General features: G+C 46.7%; 1 protein-coding gene across 2 annotated transcripts in view; it reads right to left on the bottom strand.

Moving 5' to 3' along the window:
* The window catches only part of PRUNE1 (prune exopolyphosphatase 1), a 60,522-nt gene that overhangs the window by 33,124 nt on the left and 10,129 nt on the right, over positions 1–17,269 (bottom strand). For both annotated transcript variants that reach the window (XM_078855021.1, XM_078855022.1), the window contains exons 3-6: positions 13,076–13,284; positions 11,405–11,589; positions 10,105–10,263; positions 9,479–9,573 (exon numbers count right to left, since the gene is read on the bottom strand). In XM_078855021.1, the coding sequence (XP_078711147.1) occupies positions 9,479–9,573; positions 10,105–10,263; positions 11,405–11,589; positions 13,076–13,284 (648 nt within the window). The remainder of the gene's footprint in view (positions 1–9,478; positions 9,574–10,104; positions 10,264–11,404; positions 11,590–13,075; positions 13,285–17,269) is intronic.

The following is a 17,269-nucleotide window of genomic DNA, read 5'->3' as shown; positions in this document are numbered from 1 at the left end:
GTGATGAGGGTTCAGCTTTCTGCTTTGTTTTCTATTTCTTAGAATGTTGCCACGATCTCTGTATTTTCTTGCAAGATCAGATCTCTCCACATACTCTTGTGGTTACAATTTTCATTAAAAAAATAAAATTGGCACTGTTATTGCCAAACTATAACGTGCACATCATGCATTAAATTAAATTAATATCGCACCCAGTCACACCCATAATACGTCAATAATTACATGATGCACACTACTGGTTCACATGCCATGCGCTCTAGCTGCAGCAGCTGCACACATCGCGTAGCGAGTGGAGCTGCACACATTACGTAGCGAGTGTGCGATCGCCGTCGCCAACTCCAGCTGCACGGATGCCTGGAAGAGGGGGTCAACACAATGGCTGTGCAAGTGCTGACAGCACTTCTTATCTGTGCTCACAAAGTCAAGGTCACAGTGATCTCCTGCTGCTCAAATGGGCACTAAGGCGGTGCTCATCTCCTGTTTATAGCCCTGCAGAGCCAGTGGTTGAAATTCCACCATCCTATGGCAGGGGCAAGCCCATCCATACGATAACCACTTTGATATTCGTTTAACCGACTCCGGAGGGAAAGATGATGGGCTGAGATGACCCCCCAGCCAGAATTCGAACTCGGTGTTCTTTTAAAAAAACTCATGAAGGAGTTTGTCAAACATCTTTACTGGTAATGATCATTGAAACTCATTTGAGACTTTGCTGGGTGAAGAAAATGATATTATTATTTCGTTTTAACACTGTATTAAATATTTATTCATCAATGTTTCAAATTATAAGGCAATGTTAATGACAAAAGTGGTGAATTAAGCATTTCGGCCTGTGCATGTCCACCACTGCTGAAACAGTTCTTTAGGTTTTACATGCAGCTAACATGATATCCGTTCCTCTGCAAACATGTGTGCTAATGGGTATTGTGAGGAACGGTCGTGTAGCAGTTAGCACCCTGCGTTACGGCCCGAGTTTGATTACAGCTCATGGCCACCAAATCCAGTGACAATTATCTGAACCAGTCCTGGGCCTCCCCTAGATCGACTCAGACTCAAATGAGTACCTGGTGTGATCTGTAAACATTTCCACAAGGGAGACAAAGAAGGCTGAGTATGGTACTTGCCATTCACCCCCTATTGTTCTGTGCCAGCCTTCATAGGTGCGACCTAATGACAATTACACCAACAGTCTATTAAGGCTACATGGGGGATCTTTGTTTTGTTGTACAGAACTGTTACTGACAGACATCATAAACACTGCAGTATAGATGATTTCTAGCATATTAACTGTAACCGGTCAGTAACTGGCATATGGATGGACTCGCCCCTGCCATATGAATGTAAAATGTTCACTGCTGCCTCCACAGGGCTGTGAATGGGGGTTCAGCACCACCTCAATGCTCATTTGAGCAGGAAATCACTTTGACTTTTTGAACGGTCACAAATGTTAGTTTTATTAGCCCCGATGCTTCCAACAACTACAGTACAACAAAAAGTTTTTACAATGAAAAAAATATAAACACGGCACACAATGAGAACTTCTTCTAATCAGCTATTTTGCCGATGTGTGTGTGTGGCCAAATTCGGCATCTCGGAGTGAATAATGCTGTTTAATCTCCCGTGCACTAAACAATGTCCCCGGGCTCCGCGGCCGCACACTACGGCAGGCAGGCCGCGTGACAGCAGGACGCTCTTCAAAGAAAAAAATCCCCAAATAATGATGCGTGACACTCTGTGTGACGAGTTGTGCATGGCGCTCGCATTGTACACAGACAACCACAACTTGTATCTAATCCCATCAGTGGCGACACGCCGCTCAGGTGTAAACTTGCAGCCGCCCTGTGTGCAGATTTACGGCGCAGCTGAGTTTTTTTAGGTCAACCTTTCATCCTCTATAAAATACACGTAGACTAACATACTGCTTACATAAAACAGAAGATAATCAGCTAAATTAAAACACCCCTTTGACACATCATCAATACGCTTTATAGCAGCACTGACACTGCAGTGACCCACGAACACGGCTGCGGGGTTTTATGGCCGTGCAAGGGTGGGGTGGTGGGTTGTGCGCGCGTACGCGACACAACCGCAATGGCGCAACACCACAGAGGGCCCACTACCTCCTCACTGCCACGTCAACTCACGCGAACACCACTTCACTCCACTCAGTCGCTTCTCATGAAAATATTATGTTTTGACATCATATACATGTTGTCCTATAGAGAAATTCTCCCTGTTATAGGAATGCAGAATTTCCACCACTAGCTCAGGGCTGCCAACAGGAGGCGGCACCGCCTCAACGCTCATTGAGCAGGACATCACTCTGATATATATGCATTTTCTTCAATCAACACTATATTTCACAACTGCGGAAATTGATTGGTTATGTACACTGGCAACTCACTCTAATCACTGAGATCAAAGATGGGGAGGAGCGAAGCGGGGCTGTATGTTAGGTGACACTATCTAGACACTCAATGGGTGTAAGAGCTCGAGGCTTCAACGTATTCACTGAATATGATCATTGGTGGACACGATGCCGTAACACAGTGGTTCTCAACATTTCATCCTTTTGGTATAGAGGCTTTCCAATCAAGACCAATGGTCACCCATGTCCTCAATATACATGGACAAATCAAAGAGTCAAGTTCACTGGAACAGTAACCTTGGTAGTAGCGCTAGAAGAGTCATAAGGAGGCGATGACCGTTGGTGAGCGAGTGAATCGTAATGTCATGTAAGGTGCTTTGGGTTACTGAGGAATTTGACAAAGTGCCACGATATAGAATATGCATAGACTTATCCTTATGTGATCACACACATTTTGGCAGCTCTGATCACACTCCAGCCAAACAAATGGGAACCTCTCCAGGATCTGCAGCCCCCAGCCATCACAGCCACTTTTCATCATAAATTATTATGCTCGTGCAGAAACCTTCAATATGCATGGATTGCGGCAAGGCTAATGGACAGATCTGACTTATGTGAGCACATGAAATATGAATGTTTACCCTGTACTCTGTTGATTACTCAAGAATTCACGTTAAAAGCGCTCATTATTGTGATCTTCGGGGCAAACAGATATAAACAAAACAATAGCCTCTTGCCAGCACACAAGAGCGAAGCACATTGCAATCGTGACCCTGCAGACCCTTATAGAACACACTTCAGCCTGGCTTTCTTTGCTGTCCCAAAGCCTTGCTTTACTCCAAACAGCTCTTATAATCACATAAAGCACAACTTTGACCAGTGGAGAAATGTTCTATCTGGGGTGAAGCGTTCCATTCCTACCTCAATGTACTTGATAGACTTCAATGTAAAGCAATAAGGATGATTCCTAATCCAGCACTCACCGATTCACTCGATGCAGTTGCTCAGCGGTAGTCCGTCAGCCCCCTATCACCCTTCTATCACTACTACCATAATTACTGCTTCAGTGAATTAAATTTTGATTCCTCCTCTGATGTTGAGGAGCCGCTCTACCAGACACTGACTGTTTCGTCTCATCCACTCTGTGTTCAGCCACCACGCTGCAGGTCACAGCACTTCACTCGCACTGATCCACTTTGGAATTCACTGCCATCATCTCCTTTCCAAAGACTCTTATAATGACCTTGCAGAAACGTGTTAATTATTATCATCAATTACAACTCTAAGAGCACTGTTTGTTGCTGGCCACTTGGACATATCAGGCCTTTGAAAATGCGCTTAGTAACTCTGTTACTAAGCACTTTTGCAAATCATGAAACACACCAAGCAGATGCAAGCAGATGCACAGAGACCATTCCATTCAGATCCTCTTGCTTCACAATTCGAAATAGAGATTTAAACTCGAGGCACTGTCAATGAGCAAAACGCTGGAACAAGTGGGTACAAATCTATTTGAAAGAAGCGTGCTGCATAATGAGCCACCGTTAAGTGTGTGCGTGAGTCCGTGCGTGCTTGCGAGTGTCGGCCTGGGAATGGCGGCCTGGCTGGGCGGCCACAACCCTGCGCCTTTATGGCGGCGCTCGGGATTAGTTAAATGAGGCCGTGCAGCGCACGACACAAAGGGCACTGCAGACGGAGAGGCACCCTCGCTCCCACACGCAGCCAGCGGGGACTCGATGCATTATTCATGCAGGGAGTTCCATTAATTCGGAAACACACAAACATACATCACACTATCCAAATGAAACACTTGACCTCCTGTGAAAACACTGTAGGAGATTGGTTTTAAAGGGGGCTGATCCAGTGACTGAAGCATAATCTTCGTCTTTGGGAAGGGCCCAGGGCAAACAGTGACACGAGGGCATTGGTCCTGAACACATTCCCATGCACAAACCTGGAAATGGGTGCCAGCTCGTACTATCTCCCGTCCTTGTGCCAACAAGTATCTTGATCATTGATGACACATTTAACAGTATGTACCAATTACACATTTAAAATTAAACGTGACTCAATACTTTTTTGATTCAACTGCTATTTAAAAAAAATATATATTCACCCATGATTTTCACCAGGGTGTTGTATATATATAGGCATCTACAACTATGGAGATCAAGAAAACCAAGTGGCTCACAATCAGAAGATTTTCAGTTAAAATCTTGGTCGGGGGGGTTAACTCGGCTCATCATCCTTCCGGGGTCGATAACATTGATACCACTTGATGTAGAAATCTACAGAGGTTTTCCTATGGATAGATTCATCCACACCATAGGAATGTGGAATTTCCACCACTGGCTCAGGGATGAGCACCACCTTAATGCTCATTTAAGTAGGAAATCACTGCCTTTTGACATCAGTGTAAAGTGTGATCTATAACTCTAAGCCAGCCAATCTTTATGCCATCTCGGCTCTGAAAGGATATGGTCCACATCGTCTCCATATGTTTGTACATGTTAAGGCAGTATTAACAAGGAACGTGGTGATTTTCAAATATTGATTGTACCTGTGATACAACTGCTAAAGCGGTTCTCTAATTTTGTTGTCAAGCATCAGGGTTTCTGATTTTAATTCTCCGTGTTGAAGATGTCTGGAGTGTATAAATACTGCACCACAACTGAGTGCGATGACTAAACGAATCCGTGTCCTAATTGTGAGATATATCCAATGGTGATTGTGTGATCTGGCGAGACAAAGTCATATGGGCAGCCATGTACCACTGCTGCAGCGCACACTGTAACTAGGAGAGGGCGCCCCTGTCTATGCAGCCAGCATGCAAGCCAGACAGAAGGGCCGTGCATGTGGCATGTTGTGGAAAGAGCCGTTGGATTTTTTTTAGGGTCATTACCTTTTCCACAGACCAAACTCAAGACATACTTCTCAGTCTGCCAAGGTGTATCAGAACTGTGCACGTGTTAAACTGACAATAATACCACAACCACATCTCGGTAGTCAATTCCTGCCACCTGAACAGTTGCGGTGAATCGTGGATATTCGGGTTGGCACAAAGGGCCTTCATTACCTTTGTGACTGTCCCAATCAAACCCAAACAGGTCACAACCATAGTAGCTGAGCACAGGCCCAAAGGCCCCCCCAAACTTCGAGCGCCCAGCAGCAAACAGCACTATCAAATTCATAATAAAGGTTTTTGGGTCAGATCGTGTTATTTATAAATGTGTCGCAACCCTCCACCACCCGACACGGCCAATCAGTAAAAAATGTGTCACGTTGACAAAAGATAAATAGTCCACTACTTTAGCCCACCAGTGTGTTGAAGTGTGGATCCACAACATTTACAATTTTAGTACGACGTTTCGCTGGAAATTACATCCACCATTTTCGTGCGATTTGGCGATTTGCCAGAATAGCGAAGCCATCCACCTGCTTCCGGTCTGAAAAAGTGCAGGATGACGTCATCATTGTTAAATCCCATCACGTTTCGAGATTACAGGCGGAGGTGGGGGTGTATGCAATTATGTAATAGATCAGTAATCAGCCACTTAGCATGTGACTCACCTGTAAGGCATTGCAATGTGTTGTGTATTTACTACTTTGACCCAAGAATGTCTGTGTCCCGCGCGTGATGTCACTCCACGTCGGCCAGCCCCCTCATTAATAATCATGAACAGGTGACGACCTCCACATGGACCCCCCCCCACCTCATTAATAATCATGAGCAGGTGACGTCACTCCACATAGAAGAGCCCCCCTCATTAATAATAATGAAGAGGTGACATCTTTCAAATGGACACCCCCCCCCCATTAATAATAAGTAGCGGGTGACGTCACTCCACATGGGGAGGGGGGGCGAGGCGCCTCCTCCCCCCTCGTCAACTGACAACCCTCACTACAAAGGCAGAAACCCTCACGTCATGCAATCTCCGTCACGCTGTTGAGACATAGAAGTAAAAAGGACGTCATGATGAACAAGGGATTATAACTTTCTAGAATGGATTATAACCTTAAAATGAAATAGGTCTGTGTCACCGCGGCCTTATAAATTGCACACGAATTGATGTAATGAATATATCACGTTGCGGTCTGCTTTTCGCTTGCAAGTTTCAAATTTACTGAAATACACCCGTCCTTGGACGGGCAAAAGGCTAGTTACTTAATAATACGCTTACAGTGTTAAACTGAGCACTATCAAAGTCGCAAGAGGTAAGAGGTAACACATTTCTTAAATTTCGATTTAAAGCTTTCGTGACTGCAGGGATTCATCTTCTTGGTTCTTTCGGTAAAGTCACGTAGAAGGGAAGTAATAAAATAATAAAAATAAAACATAAAATAATTCTCACGACGTTTCGGCCACAACGCAAGCAGCCGTCCTCAGGTGAAACCAGGTCTGTCGAGGCGACAGCGTTTGTCGAGGCGACAGCGTCTGAATTCAGACGCTGTCGCCTCCACAGACCTGGTTTCACCTGAGGACGGCTGCTTGCGTTGTGGCCGAAACGTCGTGAGAATTATTTTATGTTTTATTTTTATTATTTTATTACTTCCCTTCTACGTGACTTTACTGAAAGAACCAAGAAGACATTTCTTAAATTCAGCAAGGTTGTAAGACTTAACATAAATTAATGAGCATCAATGTGGAGAAATAAGCTTCAAAATCAATAAGCAGACAATATACCTCCTTCGCGTATCTGTACCTCCACAAAAAATATATATAAGCAAGCCTTATTCTGCTGATGATGAATTGAATGTCGAAACTGGTCCCGAGTTTGCTTGTGTTGAACCAATGCTGCTGAAACTATGGAAGTGGAAGTGATGCGCCGCTTCCCTGTGGGGGCATGTTTATGACATCGCACCACCTGTTTAAGGCCTAAGACTGGAGGTTTTCACAATTCTGGTAATCGCCAGACGAACAGCAAAACGTCAGACTACCCAATTGCTAAATGTGTGGATTACTCCCCAACATACCGGTGCTCTGAAGCAGTAATACATCGCCATGGTTATTCATGGCACGCATTTGATTTGGCTGTGTTGGGTGGAGGAGGGTGTACGACACACATTAGCATTTTACTCCAACGATAAAACCAACATTTTTCATGACTCAAATTGGTCACAAAAGCCTCCGTGTTAGAGTGAGCAGTGTTGTGATATGCACTATGGTGGTTAAACACAGTGTTTATGAGATGAAACAGTCTCATAGTCCTCAACATGGGTGGAGGAATCAATTATTGACGTTCGTGGTAGTAGCGACAGAAGAGCAATAGTGAGGCGACTGACCGCCGGCGAGTGAGTGAGCGAGGAAATGGTGTAAGTCAGCGAGTGCCAGATCATCAATCAATCTGACTGCTTTACATTGGATTATATCAAGCTATCAAGTATAGCAAGGTAAGAATTGATACTGTATAGCCAGAACTGGCACAGAAATATAAACCAACATAAATATTGCCTTCACTCTTCACTTCTTACATTGTGGCACTGATTTTTTTTTAATCCACAAATGTAAACAACTACACAGCTGTAGAGTCTCCGGGGCAGCACTTAAATAAGCCACGTATTCTCAAAACATTAATCACTTTCCAGCCCTTGGTGGCTGTACACTGAAAGTCACAGGAGAACACAGCTCTAATACACATAGAGCAAGACAGTTAAGTGGCCCATGGTTGTACAGGGGTTGAGGCATCCACAGGGGTTAAGGAAGCCTAGTTACACATCACATAGGGGTTAAGCAGAGGCACTTATACAAATGCTATGTAGCATGACGGCCAGATATCCATTACACAGATGGCACAGGAGTCAACAGATATACAACATCAGGGACAGCAAAGTATTTTCTGCACAAAATAAACAGAACACTTAAACCAAGGCTCCATTCTTCACAGCTCCTTTTGTGTCTGAATACCTGTGCTCATGCCCTGCCACAACAGAGCGCAGCTAAATCCAGCATTTTACAGTGGGGCCATTAAATTTGCATGCTGCACCACATGAATATGCAGGAGGTTCTGCAAAACATTCATTTGCATAACCACTGCCAGGGCCATTTAAATAAGGCTCTCATTTGCACATCACTAATTCGGCCAATTAAGCGTGTGGCAGCAGCACTACAACTGGAGGTCCGAATTAAAATTTAACTAACCCCGGCGCAACACGGGGACCCTCTCACAATTAAATAAGAGTGATGGCCGCTCTCGAGCGCACAGCCGCCGCTGCTGCTGCTGCTGCTGTGGGCACGCCCTGGCGAACGGGCCGCCGGGGCCCTGCTGCCCGCCGGGATTGGCCACAGAAAGCCGCCCACGACTCGGCAGAGCGCTCATTAATTCTTATTTATTGCCATAAGAGGAAATGCTTAAACATCTAAAAGCCCATCAGTGCTGCATGCCACAAGAGGCTCAACTTTCGTTCCCATTGAATAATAGAGCAACGTGGATTGTTTAACCTGAACTGCACTTGAATGTTCGCGGTGGAAACCGCACAATTAGAGGCCAAAAGTGAAGGCAAGAGAATAATAACATAACTAAGCAAACAATATGCCTCTTTCACAATGTCTGTCCCTCATCATAACACATTTAAGTACTTTTTTACACATCCAATCAGCCATCAAGCCTTCTGGGAATGCATCAATTCAGCAGCATTGGCTCAACACAAGCAAACTCTGCATAGAATAATAATAAAACACATTGTAAGCAGTCATGCATCTGCCCTCCCACTGCTCGACTTTGGAACTCCCTCCCATCATCATCTCATTCCCCAAGCTCCTATAGCCTTGCTCAATTCAACAAGCAAGTTACACTCTTCTCTATTACAACTTTGATAGGAAACTCTTTGGTTCTTTCGGTAAAGTCACGTAGGTAGAAATATAAAATAAAACAAAAAATAATATATCACTACGTTTCGATCGCAACACAAGCGGTCGTCATCAGGCGTAAAACAATATCCAGCTGGATTCCTGCAGTCACGAAAGCTTCAAATCAAGATTGAACTTTGATAGTGCCGTTTGGGTATTTGGGCCTATGCTCATCAACTGTATAAATGTCCCCACATCCTGGGCACATCCCTGTACTCACCACTGCCCTATACCTGTACAGATAGTGTGCAGTGCACCCTTACCTCTAGTGGAGTGAAGAGTGCACACACAGCCACACTGATATCACCACTCTTCAGCACCTTCATGTCCTTATGTAGAGTCTGCTCCACCGTAAGTCCTGCATGTACACAATGCCCGACCATTCGTGGTTGAGTGAAATTCCTGTACGCATCGTAAAGAAGTACTGTACTCTAGCTGCACTGCTTACAATGATGCTTGCGCGAAATAATACACACACACACCATCTTCCCTCCATCTTGTCTCCCACGCAGCCCATTGGGGGCCCCATGTCCCCAGCATCAGTCAGGCAGTCTCAGGTTCAGTTGCTCAATTTCTCTTACATCTACTTTTTTCATTCTATACATTGACTGTATAAGTTATATTCAACACTGTAGAAAATATAAATCATATTTTGCATTAAAAAATACTTACTCTTTCATGTTTGCATTCATAGTGCAAACCCTATTTTTCCCACATGGCTTTGAGTTTGCAGATTTCAGATCTACCCATTGTGGCTGTTTTTCAAGAAATTAACTACCTGCGATGGGTAAGGTTTGGTGTACTGTACTAACATGACTGTGTTCACGCAGTTTGCTAGGAGAGTTCTGCAGGGTGTATGGGAAGGCGGGCTGGCTGGGGGGGGGTGTACCAGACACGTCAAACTTGGCAGCGTGGAGCGTGATGAAGGTGTCGTGGCTTGGAGGCAGCAGTGGGAAGCGGCGCCGCAACTCAGCAAGCACCTCCCGGTCACGCGTGGTCACGCGCCCAGCCTCCACCCTCATGTCCACGCAGTCCACCACGATAGCAGCTACAGCAGCAGCAGCACATAGAACCACAGCAAAGCGCAATGGTAACGCAAACGCACTACAGCAGACGCCTCAGTGGGAGAGCGAGCAGCTTGCGATCAGAAGGCTGGGAGTTAAATCAATCAATCTTTATTTTAAGTGCCAATATCGCCCTCAATAAAGTAAGCATCAGTGCACATTACAGCAGAACGTGAACAGTACAGGAGCATGCAGCAACAAGAATGAAAAAGACCTGTAACGACCTCGGCGGCTAACACCGACTAAGCAAAATCAAGTGCAACCACAAGAAATACAAAGTGTAACCGCGTGCAACAAATATAAAATAGCATAAGATAGTTCACATCCTCATTGGGGAGTTGACTCCATCCATCATCCCTGCAGGGTCATTAAATAGGTACTACTTTGTGGGGAAGATCACGGTGGTTGTGCTAAAGAGAGGCTTAACTCTAGAATAAGAGATAGGTACTGCCTCAATTCTCATTTGAGAAAACATTACTTTGACTTGACTTTTGTACACCACTGAACAACATGATGGCTATCAAATTACTTTTTTGAGAAAATGTATATTGGACAATGTATTGTACACTATTTTACATTCACTTCAGAGATTGTTGTCCATGCTAATTTTATTAAGAGATAGATATAGTTCAAATGAACTGCATTAACTCTACAACATTTAACTAAATTGTAATTACCCTGGACTCTTGAAAATTAATAGATGGATCTTCAAGGGGTGCCACAATTCTTTATAAACCAAATGTGAGTGAATAGTTACTATTACCAGCTCAGAAAGCACACCAACAAGTTCCACCACAATGGGAATACTATCACAGTGGACAGAGAGGAGATATTGTTACCAATGCCAAATTACAAACATCTGGATATGTGAATAATTCGGTTTTAGACAAAATAAATAAGCAGCCAATATATATTTTTATAAAAATATAAAAGTATATTTTACACATTCCATCAGCCTTCTGGGACTGCATAAGTAACACGTAATTTTACACACAAAAAAATCATAATTTGTCATCACAAACTTGGCAGCAATACAAAGCTGCCGAGTCGAACCAGTGGAGACGTAGTGCCAAGTGACTTTGGGGTGATGTTGTGCATGGTGTGTGTGCTGGGCTGGGTAGCTACCGGCCAGCATGGTGGCACACGTGAGGTCAAGGAGGTGTGGGGCTTGAAGAAGCATGGCTGCCCCCACTAGGGAGGCGCAGGACCCTACAGGCTCCACCGTAACACAGCAGCCTGGTGAAGGGGGACGCTCCAAACGATGGTGGTCAATCACCTCCACCACGGCAGGTTCCAGCTCTGTGTCCATACTGGTCACACACCACAGCAAAGCAATCATCCAGCATGCCATCGTGCATCGCCGTAACCACACACCACACCATTTACACACTGCACCAGCCATACACTGCAACGGATAAGCACCACAGCAACCACACAGCATTAGCCATACACCATATCAGCCACACACTGCATGGGATACACCCTACACATTGCACCAATTACACACCGCATCAACCACACCCCGCACCAACAACACACTCCACCTATCATATACCACACCAGCTATTCACTCCACTGACCATACACCGTACCAACTACATGTAACACTATTTACACACTGCATCAGACCTACAATTCCACCAGCTTAACACCAGAGCAACCACGCACAGCATCAGCCATAAACTACACCATGATGACGACAAACCACATCATGCACACCACACAGCCAACACACCAGACCAGACACATGACCAGCCATAAACTACACCATGATGACGACAAACTACATCATGCACACCACACAGCCAACACACCAGACCAGACACATGACACACCCTCACACAACCCAATCTAAGAAGCCCTACACCAGTCACACAATAAACTCGAGAATACGTAAACAAGAGGAAACTATTTAATTATAATATGTTGAAATGGAAAAGCTCCAATATAATAAAAGACATGGAATACAGATAGTACCTTTAAATTTACAACAATGAATGCAAGTTATAAATTAGCATAGCATCATATTTCGGAACAATACACACGAGTTGAATTCAAAAGATTTCCTGCTCAAATGAACATTGAGGACATGCTAATGTCCTGTTCACAGCCCTCCTGAAGCCCTCTGAGGGCTAGCAGACTTCGAAATTGCCATTTAGCTCCTGCACGTATTGCCATACGTGAGAGTAGAATATCCAGTGGTGGAAACGGCACATTCCTATGGCAGGCGAGTCTCTCCCTAGAACAACCACTGTTGACTTCCCTACAGAGTAGTTCTCATACTGGTAAGAACCTCCTGGTTACACCAGCCAACAGGGGATTATTGTGTCCGTCCGTCGTGCAGGGAGGGGCTGGGTGGGGAGGGTAGGGCTGGGTGGGGAGGGGAGGGTGGGGAGGGGCTGGGTGGATAGGGTGGGGCTGGGTGGGGAGTGGGAGGGGTGGGGCTGGGTGGGGAGGGGCTGGTCACCCCGTGGTGCCCTTATAAAACTCAACGTTTAACCTACTCATGTCGGCTTGTGCCCACCCTCACAGTCGGGCATATTTGCGGAATACACCACGCCGCCGTTGACCCTGGCCATTGACCGAGCAACCCAACGTTCCTACCAGCTCCCTCCGCAGGAATGTGTTTTAATCGAGCCTGAAGGAATGATGGGCTATTGAACTCACAGCCTTCCGACTGCAAGCGGCACGCTCTACCACTAAGCAACAATACCGGATGGTAACGTGTGCAGTTTCTTTTGGAAAACCATTGAACGTTTATGATGGTGCGAAGAGTCCGTATGGATCACTGCTCACTGTGGAAGGAGGTTGTGGTCGACGAGAGTGAGGGTGAGCTTCTGGCGAGCGTGCAGGGTGTGCAGGCTGGCCTCGTCGCGGAAGGTGAGGGCTGCGAGAGACAGACCCAGGCTCCCGAGCAGGCGACACACATCGGGGCGCAGCAGGAGGTCTTCGCGTGAAATGTTCAGCACCGGCATGTGCACCACATGAGTGCCGGCAGGGCGAGTCTGGGCAGTGGTAAGATAGGGTGACCAGGCCAGTGTGTAGGATGTGCTATATTCATGTGGACCACATGGTTTTGTTTTGTAAAACAGTTTCTCGGCACGGGGCCCAAAGGCCCAAAACATCAAGCAGTGAAACACGTTTCCTGAATTGAGCATAGATTTCGATTTCAGACGCTGTCTTCTCGACAGACCTGTTTCTTCACCTGAGGACGGCTGCTTGCGTTGTGGCCGAAACGTCGTGAGAATTATTTTATTATGTTTTATTTTTATTATTTTATTACTTCCCTTCTACGTGACTTTACCGAAAGAACCAAGAAGATGAGCATAGATATTCTAAGGTTTTGGAGGCAGTCACCATCCAACAACAGCAGAGGGCGGAGGAGAAACGCTCACAATAAGCAGCGAACCTGCGGGTGGCTAAAACGCAGACAGCTGGCACAGTGGGGGGCACAGGTGGTGCATCTGTCAGTCATCTCAGACAGTTAATCCAAAATATTTATATTTGATCCGTGAGCTCCTATCAGCAGGCCTTCGACATTCCGTGGCCTCAAAGGGCACCTAGTCTGGCACCAGCGCTGTGGTGACATCACCGCCAATTATTGGTGAATGGCAACTGTTGATATTGAACACATTATTGTAGAAGTCTCGTAGGCCGAGTCCTCATCATGGATGGAGGAATCAATAAGTAAACTTAACATGCACAGTAACCATGATAGTAGCGATAGAAGAGTGATTGTATGAGTGATTAAGTGGGTGGCTGATTAAGTGGACGAATGAGTGGGTGAGTGTGTTGTTTTTACTTGCAATATTGTGGTTGGTTGAAGACACTGTGCATTAAATGAAACAGTCATTCTGGTAGACCGATATGTCTGATATACCAATGTGATGAATATCGAAGTGCATTGGAAACCAGTGTTCTTAATTCACCAAACCCTGATCTGAATGCCCTCAAGAGTAATGCACACTGTTGAAACTTTGTGTCACAAACTTCTCAACACTATAGAATGTTAATGGCTTAGCAGCAGCTGACAGCCAAACCAAATGAGTGTTGGCAGATATAATTTATGTTTTTCTTGAAATAAGATTTAAATGTTTTGGACCACAGCATAACTTTTTAATTTTCTTTGTCGGCACCCTGCCTCGTTATCTAATTAGAGCCTGCAGCAGTAGTCAGGCCTCATTACCAGCCTTACTACTGTACACGCACACAGCCCAGCTCCGGCTCTATGCGGTACATGCAAACACACCCAAAATATACACACACACATTCCTAGCAAGACAAAGATCTCCCATATGACCATAACAGTGTTGGGGCCATATGAGAGCAGCAATAAATGCTAACACGGTGCATGAAGGGGGTGGTGTGGCTAATACCATGCCTGAACACCTTCGTCTTCCGAGTGGTGGTGTTAACACACCGCACCAAGGAGTCATTTCAGGCCAAGTCTACCTAGGGGAGGCCCAGGACCAGTTCAGATATTCCTCACCGATGTTGGGCATGAGTGGGAATTGAACTCTGTTTGCCAGGTTCGTAACAGTGCACTAACCACTGTGCTACCGCTCCCAAAACGCACTCAAACGCACACACTATATACATAAAAACATACACGTGAGTGTACCTCAAGTATACACACAGACACGCAATTTACATACATGTATGCCATAAATATACAGCACGTATATCCAATACACACACGTGCACACACGGACAAAGATGCGTGCACATGCCGACATAAAACAAAGTGTCTGTCCCATAAACAATCACAACAAGCACGAGTGCACACACCATCAATAAAATTATGCGAACAATATACACACAACCCTGCAAACATGTAAGGCCATTTGGAAGCATAAACAATTTCGCAAATAGCTTAACCAGGCCCTATAGCAGCCGCACGCGATGATTGACAGCATTCCGGAGAAAGCTATACACCTTCTGAAGAAATAACTAATGTAGTGTCTCAATAAACAGTTCCATCTCAGCCTGATTAAGTGGCTTACACTATTACTAACTCTATCTAGAAGCAATTTAGCTTCATCTCCTCCCATCTCTGATCAGGCACTGCGATCACTGCAGCTAATGGGGCTTGAAAACACTCGTGGGGCTTTTTAATTTTTTTGCTACAAAAACCACTTTGTCTCCTTCAATCAGTCTAATTTCCCAGAAAAGTTTTCCCTCGTAAAACATCACATTCGACTAATTATAATGGACGTGATCGGGATGTTGCCAGCCCAGTGAAATCTACACCACAGTATCATGCACACCACACCATGCTGCATGATGCACCCACCCCATGCTGCACCATGCACACCACACCATGCTGAACCACACACACCACCCCATGATGTACCATGCACACCACCCCATGCTGCACCATGCACACCACACCATGCTGCACCACGCACATCATGCTGCACCATTCACACCACACCATGCTGCACAATGCACACCACACCATGCTGCACCACGCACACCACACCATGCTGCACCATGCACACCACCCCATGCTGCACCATGCACACCACACCATGCTGCACCATGCACACCACACCATGCTGCACCACACACACCACCCCATGCTGCACCATGCACACCACACTGCACCATGCACACCACCCCATGCTGCACCACACACACCACACCATGCTGCACCATGCACACCACCCCATGCTGCACCATGCACACCACACCATGCTGCACCATGCACACCACCCCATGCTGCACAATGTACACCACACCATGCTGCACAACACACACCACCCCATGCTGCACCACACACACCACCCCATGCTGCACCACGCACACCACATCATGCTGCACCATGCATACCACCCCATGCTGCACCACGCACACCACACCATGCTGCACCACACACACCACCCCATGCTGCACCACACACACCACCCCATGCTGCACCACACACACCACCCCATGCTGCACCACGCACACCACACCATGCTGCACCATGCATACTACCCCATGCTGCACCACGCACACCACACCATGCTGCACCATGCACACCACCCCATGCTGCACCACACACACCACCCCATGCTGCACCATGCACACCACCCCATGCTGCACCACACACACCACCCCATGCTGCACAATGCACACCACACCATGCTGCACAATGCACACCACACCATGCTGCACCATGCACACCACACCATGCTGCACCACACACACCACCCCATGCTGCACCATGCACACCACACCATGCTGCACCATGCACACCACCCCATGCTGCACCACACACACCACACCATGCTGCACAATGCACACCACCCCATGCTGCACCACGCACACCACACCATGCTGCACCATGCACACCACACCATGCTGCACAATGCACGCCACACCATGCTGCACCACGCACACCACCCCATGCTGCACCACACACACCACACCATGCTGCACCATGCACACCACCCCATGCTGCACCACGCACACCACACCATGCTGCACCATGCACACCACCCCATGCTGCACCACACACCCCATGCTGCACCATGCACACCACCCCATGCTGCACCACGCACACCACACCATGCTGCACCATGCACACCACCCCATGCTGCACCATGCACACCACACCATGCTGCACCATGCACACCACACCATGCTGCACCATGCACACCACCCCATGCTGCACCATGCACACCACACCATGCTGCACCATGCACACCACCCCATGCTGCATCGTACAAACCACACCATGCTGCACCATGCACACCACACCATGCTGCACCATGCACACCACCCCATGCTGCACCACACACCCCATGCTGCACCATGCACACCACACCATGCTGCACCATGCACACCACCCCATGCTGCATCGTACAAACCACACCATGCTGCACCATGCACACCACACCATGCTGCACCATGCACACCACCCCATGCTGCACCACACACCCCATGCTGCACCATGCACACCACACCATGCTGCACCACACACACCACACCATGCTGCACCATGCA

The sequence above is a fragment of the Lampetra fluviatilis genome, chromosome 3, assembly GCF_964198595.1.
Source record: "Lampetra fluviatilis chromosome 3, kcLamFluv1.1, whole genome shotgun sequence".
In the NCBI taxonomy this organism is placed as follows: Eukaryota; Metazoa; Chordata; class Hyperoartia; order Petromyzontiformes; family Petromyzontidae; genus Lampetra; species Lampetra fluviatilis.
The sequence above is the reverse complement of the archived record's forward strand: the minus strand, read 5'-3'. Positions and strand labels throughout refer to the sequence as shown.